Genomic DNA, 11047 nt, shown 5'->3' on the forward strand with positions numbered 1-11047 from the left:
TAATGCTGTGAGCACAGAAAAGACATTTGTGGTTATTTCATTATAACTGTTATGTTATATTTGTCTGACCTACAAGTGCCTCTTTAATGTAAATGTAAGCAAGATGACTGAATGATCAAAAGCAATGTCAAACTGGCCAAAACACTCAATTTCAGTGGGGGTTGAATAATTTTGGTCACAACTGTATGTGGATTGCTATGGCTATTGTGACGCCACTCACAAAAGCTTACATAGCCATCTCCATTGGGTCGCCCAATAAGTACTCTATATGTGTGACTTGTCCTTCATTGTATTCGGCTTTGGTCTGCATAGTCCCTTTATTTTGTTAGTTGTGTGTTATGTCTATTTGACTTATTTTTTTAAAACAAATTTTCACTTTCTTCAGATGTGCTGCATCCAGTAATCTACGTGTTTTTATCATATACATAACTGGTTAATATACATATGGAGCTTCATGAAAATAAGACTTTTTCTGGTTTTGTCCTGTTGGGATTTTCTGATATGCCTCATCTTCTTTTGCCTGCCCTCTGCTTTTTCTTGACTGCGTATATCCTCTGCATTACAGGCAATCTGTTCATCTTTGTGCTTTTTATGTCACAGCACCAACTTCACACCCCAAAGTATGTCTTGATGAGGAACCTTGCCTTTTTGGATGTATGTTTTACCTCCATTATCATCCCCAGGGCCTTGTATGGTCTCCTGTCTGGAGACACCCACATCTCTGTCCAAAGCTGTTTTTTTCAGCTCTTTCTCTTCACAGTAGTGGGCAACATGGATAGTTTCTTGTTGACCATCATGGCCTTTGATCGCTACTGTGCAGTTTGTTTTCCCCTACAGTACATTTTGATGATGAACAAGAGAACATGTATCTGTTTGGTGGCTTTTTCTTGGATTATTGCTTGCCTCCACTCTACATTCACCATTTGGCTGGCTTCTTCTCAGCTCTTCTGTGGTTGGGTAATCCAACACTTCTTCTGTGACTATCCTGTCATAATCATTCTATCCTGCTCTGGCTTGTCATTCACTTTGCAGACAGCTGACTTAATTGTATCTTCCATTGACATCTTTACTCCAGTGCTTTTAATCCTTGGGTCCTATGTATTCATCATCAAAGCAGTGTTGACCCTAAAGTCAACCCAAGGAAGTAGAAAGACCTTCACCACTTGTTCATCTCATCTCACCATGGTCATCCTCTTCTACAGCACAGTAATATTCATGTACTTTCGGCCAAGGTCCATCTACTCACCAACCTATGACCGAACCATCAGTATAGTCTTCGCCATCATTAACCCAACACTCAACCCATTTATTTACAGCCTGAGAAATAAGGATGTCAAAAGCTCTATAAAAAAAATTCTAGGATAGACATTGTTACAGTTTAAAGCCAAACTACCCCTTTATATCAAATAAAAACTGAAATTTGTAATTAGTAGATTTTATCAGTCTTGATCTAATAAACCTTTGGTGCTATTGAAGTGTCTATCATTATTATTATTATACAGGATTTATACAGAGCCAACAGTTACACAGAGCTTTACAACATAAGGGGGGCAGTACAAGTACAATACAGTTCAATACAGAAGGAATAAGAGGACCTTGCTCATGGAGCTTACAATCTAAATGGAGGGGGAAGTGGTACAAAAGGTAATTGCTGCAGGGGGTGATCTGAGGAAGGTGACTCAAGTACAGTTCTTAGGTGGAGGTGTGGTAGGCTTCCCTGCATAAATTAGTTATTAATGATCACCTAAAGATGGACAGGGTAGGAGCTGGCCGGATATACTGGAGCAGGGAGTTCCAGAGGACTGGAGATACTCTAGAGAAGTGCCCTGTAAGAAATATTTACAGTTGGTCATTGAACAGTGTTCCATTGACCACCATAGCTTTGAAGCTACTGCTGCCAAATGCCTACCATTGCATTATTCAACAACTACTTGCATTCTTTAAAATGTAACTAAATGCAAAACCTTTTCAGTTTTTGGATACAATAGCACATGGGTTTTTTTTTTTATAGCTGTCTGAAAGGGGAGATTTTTTCCCTTTTTAGTTCTCTTGGTGACCATTGGCATGGGACTGAAAGTCAGGGAAATCCAAACTTTTTTTTGTCACCGGAATAAGAATAGGGGAGAAATCATCCAATGGGGAAAGATGTTTTGGTGATGACTCTCTTGGAGTGAATTTCTCTCACTTTTGAAACATTTTTTCTCACTTCCATTTGTGTGTACAGGACAGGAGGTAAAGAGAAATCTCTTAGATGGGGCACATATAGCAATAAAAGCCTTAAAACAGGTTATCTATTTCCTACTCTATCCAAAATTGTAGAAAATACTTACCTTTGGTCATACTTTAGCAGGTCAGTTATTTCTACGGTGTTCTATGATGTATACAGATGGTAATGCAGTTGTATCCAATCTCTCACATGTAGAATGATAGTATGAGGTTTTTTTTTACAACTTTATGTTTATAAAAAGATGCCCAAGATGCCTGAGACTGCATCATGCTTGAGCTAAACATCTTTGGTCGTTTTACAGGTTGTTTTTTTGCACATTTGCACAGGCGGTTTTGTGGACATCTGAGGCTTGAGGGTTGGTAAGTTAGTTACTATGGAGAAAAAAAACACAATATTCCCGTCCACTCCATAGCAGTAATGCTGCTACAGGGCGGCATGGGTGCGCAAAATCACATATATATATATATATGTGTGATTTTGCATTTCCGGGTAGGGGACACGCGCAAGCCGCATGCGCGCCGTACCCACGCTGCTATTCAAGGCCTTGGCTGTCATCACCGAGACCTGGACGGTGATTACTCGCTGGCACCCGATGATAACAGAGCATTGCTGATGGAGGGAGAGAACTGTAAGTAAAAAATACAGTTCTCTCCCCTGTCAGCTCCTGCATATTGGTTTGCATGGCACTACATAGCAGTGTGCTTACAATGGAAAGCACTAACACAGCACACAGTTAACCCTTTGATCACCCCAGATGTTAACCCCCTTCCTGCCCAGTGCCATTATCACAGTGTCAGTGCTTTTTATTAGCACTGATCACTGCATTGGTGTCACTGGAGATGTCAGTGACATCAAGTTGTTTCCCCCTAGTGTCAGAATGCCTGCCACAGTCCTGCAGTCCTGCTATAAGTTGCTGATTGCCGCCATTACTAGTAAAAAAAAAAAATCTCAGTATATATATTGTCATTTGTAAACACTATAACTTTCACGTAAACCAATTAATTTACACGAATTAGGATTTTTTTTTAGCAAAGACATGGAGCAGAATACATTTTGGCCTAAATTTAATAGCAAAAAGTAAAAAATATAGTTTTTTTCTTAAAATTGTTGGTCTTTTTTTTTAAATAAAAAGGAGAAGAGATGGGGGAGGGGCCTGAACAAGGAGCCATGAGCAGCATGAGCTCCAGGCACCCACCATCCATGAGTGTAGCCCTGTCCTGATCTGCCCTACTGACCACCCAGAGCCCTGTCCTACCTGGGGCCGGGGCGAGTGCGGCATTGGAGTCCGAGGCGGCTCCGAGTCCGGGCGTCCTGGTGGTGGTCCTGGTGACGGCCAGAGGCGTCATTGGTGGAGCCCGAATCTGAGCCCCTGGGAGAGGCGGTGGTTCGGTGAGGCACACTGGATCCCTGGGGCAGCGGCACCGGAAGAGAGGGGGATGGTGAAAGGATCCCTGTGACCACCCATTTGATTACCCATGTTACTACCCAGATGACAGCCCATGTGATGGGGGTGACAATTTTGAAAGTGACAAGCTGCCCCAAAGGAAAGTGGTGTGGATTCATGGCTGAAGAAAAGGCAATGTGTTAAAGGAGATTAGGGGGTAGAGGGGGGTAACCCCCCAGGGCTGTAGTTTCTATTTATTGAGAAATTAGGAGGGTTAGATGGGCAGTAGGAATCAGGTAGGCAGATGACAAGAAGGTATAGACAGGTTGCCTGGTGGCCAAATTCTAGATCCCCTATGTCGCGAGAAGGGGGGCAGAGTGGGAATGCATGTTTAGGACCCCTCCCCAATATAGGAATCACTAGTGGGAATATCCCACGACAGATTCTAGGGAAAAACTTAGGCTCAAGGGTATCGGGGAGGGGATTCTTGAGGAGGGGTGAGAGTGGGGGGAGGGGAATAGATCTTCTAGCAAATATCTAATTGCTACAAAAAGGGGAAGGGAGGGAGGGAGAATTATACAGGAGATTGCTCCTTGCTCCTTTCAAAAGTCGATGGCACCCTGGGTAGGAGGAAGAGAGAGAGTAAGAGAAGAAAAAAAAAAGACATATATACATGAGAGATGGAGGAGGTCCATTTTATGACTTATAATGTTAAGGGACTAAATATACTAGGAAAAAGGCATAGGATCCTCAGAGAACTTAAACAAAGATCTAATGGAATAGCATTTTTACAAGAAACGCATTTGTTACAGGAAACTAATGTAAAATTATATTCTAGATATTACCCAACCTGGTATTATGCTGATTCACCTACTAAGCTGACTGAAGGAGTGGCAAATGGTATAGCTAAGAATTTAAGATTTAAGTTGGAAGATCTCGAGGGGCGTTTTTTGTTTCTGAAGGGGAGATTACAAGAAATTGAGTGTACATTTGCAAATATTTACTGCCCTAACAGAAACCTGGAGACCTACCTCAAGTATATACTGGGAAGACTTCTGGATTTTAAAACGGGTAAATTGATTGTGGCAGGGGATTTTAACTTTTGCATGGATCCTCAGATTGATACAACGTCACATGTGCAGAGAGGGAAGTAGAAGTCAGAAAGCAATACAAAAAACGCTATATCAGTGTCAACTAGTAGATATCTGGAGGATTAAACATCCCAGAGATAGAGACTATACGTTCTACTCTCCAGCCCATGCGACGTATTCAAGAATAATTATATTTTGATGGAACGTAGACTACTGGAGTCATAAGTTAAATCAATATAGAATTCACATTAATATCGGATCATGCACCAGTTACAGCAAAATTATTATGGGGTAGGAAGCAGAATAAGATAAATACGTGGACATTAAATGAGACACTCCTTCAGGACCAGGACATGCAAGAGAGAATAAAAAAAGAAACAGAGCAGTACATTGAAAGAAATGAGGCCGAAGGAATGTCAGTGGCCAGGGTCTGGGAAACCCATAAGGCATATATCAGGGAAATTCTGATAGCGATTGGGGTTAAAAAAAAGGAACGGCAAAAGAAAATTAATACACTATTAAGGGAATTACATGAGCTGGAACAGTCTCATATAAAGAGAATAGCAGTTGACATACAGCAGCAAATAATAAAAAGAGAGAGGAATTAGGCAATTTAATGGAGGAAGACGTGAGAAAAACTTTTAATATGACGGCAAGAGAGAGATATCAGTGAGGGAATAAACCGGGTAAATACTTAATGAGACTACAAAGAAAGTTTTTGTGGAGAAAAATGCCTTGTTGATGTCAGAGGTCAGAGGAGAATGGGCAGACTGGTTGCTGCAACATTCAGATGGTACGGTCAGAATTAGCGTAAACAACATGAAAGCATGGATCCATCCTGCCTTGTATCAAATGTTCAGGCTGGTGGTGATGGTGTAATGGTGTGGGGGAGATTTTCTTGGCACTAGCAAAGTGTACCCAATAAAGGGACGGTGAATGTAGGTGATGCTACACTAAGCTATATTCCCTGACCACTTGAATAGAGGTGAGCTTTACAGTGCATTGTTTTTGATACAGTGGTGGCTGATATTTGTGCTACACAAAATACAATGTCCGGTACATAATCAGTCCAAATACTGAAAAAGTCTCACACAGGTGGTAGGAGTAGCAGAATGTGTTTTGGGGTATAATTCTAAGTATACCCATGCTGAGTGTGAGAAATATCTTATTAACTTGGCAACTTTGTGATATCACAGATAAAGTGGATTTATGTTCTTTTGTAGATTTAAAAGATAAGACAGAAGTATTTTTCGGTTAGATGAGTGACGTTACCACCAACTAAGACGTTTTGTAACAGTGCTCCCGAGATCACTGAGGACGCGGGAGGATATGTATCCATTTGAAAAACTACTTAGTAAGTGTCAGGGAAGCGGGTGTGACCAGAAGTGTGTGGACTGACACAGGGAAACGCAGGCTTCAGATATGGTATAAATAAGACAATTGTTTAAAACTAACAATACAAATATAAACGCAGTGCACCAAACCCCAAGCTAACACAAATACATACAACAAGGTGAAACAAACCCAAACCTAAACTGATATAGATACACAGGTACATACACATATAGAGCACAACGTAGTCAGGCAGGCCGGGTCGATAACTATCGGGCAGGTAGGTACAGGAGGAGCAGGCGGAGAGAATGGTCAGGGTCACAAGCCAGGGATCAAACAGGAGAAGTCAGCAGAGGTCAGGATCAGGCAGGGTCGGCAACAAGTCGGGCAGAAACAGGAACAGGAATGCAGGTTACAAGATACAGGGGCCCATGGAAAAACACACACCAAGGCACAGACTGCAGGTCTGGCCATCCCTTAAATATACCACCTGCAATCAGCCCCAGGTGATGGCTAATTGCCGAAGTGAACCTCTGGTTGTTGAGAGCACCCGCTAGCCAGCCCTGGTACTGCAGCCCACAAGGCAGGCGAGTCCCACCACCTGTGGTGAATCCATTCCTGAGCTTGTTGTGGAAGGTGGTGTGCAGGCTGTGCTCTGAGCTTCCAGAGGCCTTTGTTGGAACCGGGGACTGGATTCCTCTCCCTGCCCAGGAAGGATGAGTGTTCCTGGGCAGGATCCTGGTGGCGGGGGCCCCCCCAAGGGCCCTAGTACCGGCCCCACAAAAACACCAGTGGAGGACCTGGGAATGGGCCCTAGGCCAGGGGAGAAATACAGTGCATAGAGAGAGCGCACTGTGGCCCATATCAACCGCTTGAACAAGGAGGAGGAAAAGCTAAGTGGGTTGAGACTGGAGTTGAAGAAATTCAGAGCTTCGTATGACCGGGTCTGGTCCACCAAGCGCCATACCATGAAGCCTCAGTTGGAGATCTTGGAACAGCGTGTCAGCGAGCAGGTCAAGATGGTTGCTGCACTAAAAGCGGCCAGTGGAATCCTGCGGGAAAGACATACTAATGATGACAGGTTTAGATCTGCAAGGAGCAAGCTTGTGGCAGAGGCCCGTGGTCATGCTGAGGAGGAGTCATCTCTGGAGGAGTTTTCTGATGCACCAGCAGGTGAGGGAGCCTGCCGGGTGGAGGCTGATCCGGCCAGCCCCCCCATGCATGCTGAGGAAGTATTACCTGCAGTAAAGGTTGTGGGGTCCGGCTCCATCCCCCCCCCAGCAGCAGCAGCAGCCCCTGGACTGGGGGTCTCAAGTGGAGGTGGCTGAGAGAGCTGGAACTATGCATTTTATTAAAGAAATGGAGTCCCCTTTACATGTAAAGCATTTTGCTTTTACATCTGAGGAATCAGAGGATGAGGATGACAGGTGTAAGAAGCCAGCTAAGCCCAGAGAGAAAGAAAGAGCGGTGTTTGTCAGCTTGGAAAGGATCCCCAGCACGTTGGTGACGTCTGCAGCAGCAGGAGTGAAAGTGTCAGAGGTGCTGGGAGTGAACCCATCCAGCAGTGAAGTGGTGGCTGAATCCAGTGATCTAAGTCAAGGAGAGCGGGGTGTCCCTGCCCAGGGATGTCAGCATGCAGTCTGGAGGTGTGAAGGAGAGCGGGGTGTGCCTGCAAGTCAGCGTCCTCATGGCATGGAGGAAGACAAGGTGTTGCAGCCCAGAGGCGGGGGTGTGTCTGCAGCTCAGATTCCCTGTGGCTTAGAAGATCATGGAGTGTCCCCGCCCACTGGCAGTACAATGCTGGCTCTGGGTCTCTGTGATGCAGCACGGGGAGGACTGTCCCTGCCCAGTGGTGAGTCATGTTCTGGTCTTTGTGATGGGATGAAGAGTGGAGTGGCCCCACCCATAGGTGGAACTGAATCTGTGCTCAGAGACCAGCGTGTCTGTAATGCTGGAGGACTGGCTAAAGCCATGAGTCTGGTGGGGGGGAAGGAGGAGGAGATGATATGTGATGCACCAGGTGGGGAGAGTGTAAAGTCTGTGATCTCTGTTTCTGCTCTTACAGTTCCTGGGTCTGTCTTTGTTCCATGTGCTTCTCCCATCCCTGCTGCCTGTAAGGCAGTCCCTGCTTCTGTCATCCATGCTGGCTCTGGGCCAGTCCCTGCTCCCTCTGCTCATCCCATCCCTGCTGTTCAGGGGTCCATCCCCAGTCCCTCTGCTCATCCCATCCCTGCTCCCTCTGCTCATCCCATCCCTGCTGTTCAGGGGTCCATCCCCGCTCCCTCTGCTCATCCCATCCCTGCTCCCTCTGCTCATCCCATCCCTGCTGTTCAGGGGTCCATCTCTGCTCACCCTGGATCCATCCCAGCTGCGGGCTCTGTCAGTTATTCTGCAGCGGTCAGGGGAGGCCAGGGGGTGAGAGGGGTGTTAGAGTCCCGGGTTGGGGGTTCCCCTTCTTCGGTGGCACGGCGTAACGTGGTCCAGTTACGGTGGACGGGTGAGGGTGCCTCCCCAAATAGGAGGGAGGTGATAGACAGAATTATAGAAATGGGCTTCAGGGCTAGTGAGATCTTTGCCTTTATTGCTCCTTTGGGTGCAGGTGAATACGATGTATCTTTTGTGAGGGCTGATGGCCTGGATTTATTCTGGCAAAGGTATGATGATAAGTGGAAGGGGTCTCCCAGGTGGGCGGGTTTAACCCCGAGGGTCATCTCTCGTCAGCCTTTGGTAAAAAATGTGACCATTCTGGTGAGGAATGAGTCCATCCCAGCAGCGGACATTATGGTTTGGCTAGGCTGCTATGGAGATGTGTTGAGCCCATTAAGGAAGATACTAGATGACAGGGGAATTTGGACAGGTGGACGGCTATGATGAGGTTGAAGGTCACTGATAATGTGATCAAACACCTCCCCTCCTCCGCTTTCCTTGGGAAAGACAGACTTATCATTTTTTATGCAGGCCAACCGAAGTTATGTCATCGGTGTGGGAGCAAGCAGCATTTTGCGTCAGGATGTGCAGTCCTGAAGTGCTCATTGTGCCAGGGGATTGGGCATCTGGCTAAGGACTGCAATGAAATCAGGTGCAACCTGTGCCTTAGGCTAGGCCACTCATATAGTCGTTGCCCTGAGGCACTCCATAACCAGCCGGAGCTAATAGACGAACTGTTGAGGTTGGAAGCAGAAGAGCTTAAAGAGGCCTCCAAGGCTCGGGACGATGCGGTGGCTGTAGCCGCTGCATTGGCGGAGGGATCATCTGTTGTTCCTGATGTTGCTTCCCCTGTGTCTGCCTCTTCCCCCAAGGTTGGGTCTGTTTCTGTGAGTGTGTCTTCCCCTGCCCAAGTGTTGTCTGTGTCTCCCTCTGTCCCTGTCCCTCCGGTTAGGAGGAAAAGAATTGGTGAGGCGGCTAAAGGTGCTGGGCTTGTTGGGCAGGGTGTGCCCCCCTCTCCGGTTCTTCTTCCGCGGCGTCGCCGCAATGTCCCGGGGGTGGCGGTGGAGGAGTCAGGAGGTGGGAGGGAGGCCTCAAACCCAGATGGGGGAACCCCGGTGGAGAAAGGGGGGGGTGAAGAGTGGTCTGTAGTGGGAAAAGGTGGGAGAAATAGGACAGTAATTTCCCCCGCCACATCCCTTTCATCTCTGGAGGTGGATGATCTACCTTTAGAAAATAGGTTTGGGACTCTGTCTGGGGATGGGGAGGAGTTAGGGGACTCCCCTGCCTCGATGGAGGAGGAGGCTTCTGGTGTGTCCCTGAAAAGGACCAGGCCCTCAGCTAAGAAGGGGAAAAAGAAGGCTAAGAAACGCCTCTCTCAATTACCTTAATGGCAGTTCCCGCTCCGATAAATGTGGCAACCATTAATGTTGCCAGCATAAAGTCTGTGAGTGCTAGAAGTGCGGCCTTATTTTTGCTCAGTGGTGTTTGTGCTGACATTTTGTTTTTGCAGGAGACCCGGCTTGAGTGCCTTGCCGATATCCACCTGGCAAAGAGGGAGTGGAGGTGTGGTCCCTCCTTCTGGTCTCTTGCGGCCGAGCCTTACAGCGGAGTTGCGGTGCTTTTTTCCGGCATGGTAACGTGTCGGCGGGTCATTGAAGTGGAGGTCGGAAGATGCATGGTCTTGGACGTCCTTGTGAAGGGGCAGGAGCTGAGGCTCATTAATGTTTATGGCCCGCAGTCAAAGTGGGACAGGAAATGCCTCTTTACAAGGATTAAGCCTTTCCTTTTTACATCCCGGCAGGTTGTCTTTGGAGGTGATTTCAACACCGTTACTAGGCCAAAAGACGGGAAAGGCTCCAATGACAGGCTGGGATATGACAGCGTTTTTCTAAATGCGATAGTCAGGGAAGCAGGTCTGGAGGATGCCTTAATTAAGTGCAGCCCGGACAGCACGGGGTTCACATTTAGGCGAGGTAGGAGTGAGAGTAGAATAGACAGGTTTTTTTTAAAGGGGGACTCCGCTTTCTCGGCACCTGTGTGTCAGGCAGTGGAATTCTCTGACCACCTTTTGCTAACTGTGTCTTTGAATGTTGCAGATACTCCACTGAAGGGGAGGGGTGTCTGGAGATTGAATTCGTCCCTGCTGGACGATGAGGAGGTGAGACGATCCTTCGAGGATTTTTTCCAGGCTCAGGAGACCATCCTGGATTTCTGTGACAATAAGTCAGAATGGTGGGAGCTTACCAAGGTGCGGATTGGCAGGTTTTTCAAGGCCCTAGGTAAGAGGAAACAATTTGATAAATATGTTACCTACCAACGGTTGAGGAGGAAACTCGATCGCCTTGTCTCTGAGGGTGGAGGTTCTGGGGCAATCTCAGAGGTTAAACTTCTCCTCAGAAAATATCAATATGATCGGCATGCCTCCTTGGTTCTGGAGAGGGACTATGGGAAATACCATTCACCTGACCCTTACCAGAATTGCAAGCAAGGTATAGCGGTTAAGATGATCACTGGTCTGAGAGACAGTACAGGTTCCCTGACAAAATCCAGGGCGGGAATCCTGGAGGTCTCGAGGGCTTTTTTTAA

At 46.7% G+C, this 11047-nt stretch overlaps 1 protein-coding gene across 1 annotated transcript; it reads left to right on the plus strand.

The window, feature by feature from the left end:
- The first annotated feature begins 444 nt into the window (after positions 1-444).
- Positions 445-1408, plus strand: LOC149442147 (olfactory receptor 1L6-like). Its single transcript, XM_089656467.1, has one exon. The coding sequence runs from the start codon at positions 445-447 to the stop codon at positions 1363-1365; it is 921 nt and encodes a 306-aa protein (XP_089512593.1). The 3' UTR covers positions 1366-1408.
- The last annotated feature ends 9639 nt before the right edge of the window (positions 1409-11047 follow it).

Source organism: Staurois parvus, unplaced genomic scaffold (genome assembly GCF_062004578.1).
Source record: "Staurois parvus isolate SC_StPar_1 unplaced genomic scaffold, SC_StPar_1.0 ptg000908l, whole genome shotgun sequence".
In the NCBI taxonomy this organism is placed as follows: domain Eukaryota; kingdom Metazoa; phylum Chordata; class Amphibia; order Anura; family Ranidae; genus Staurois; species Staurois parvus.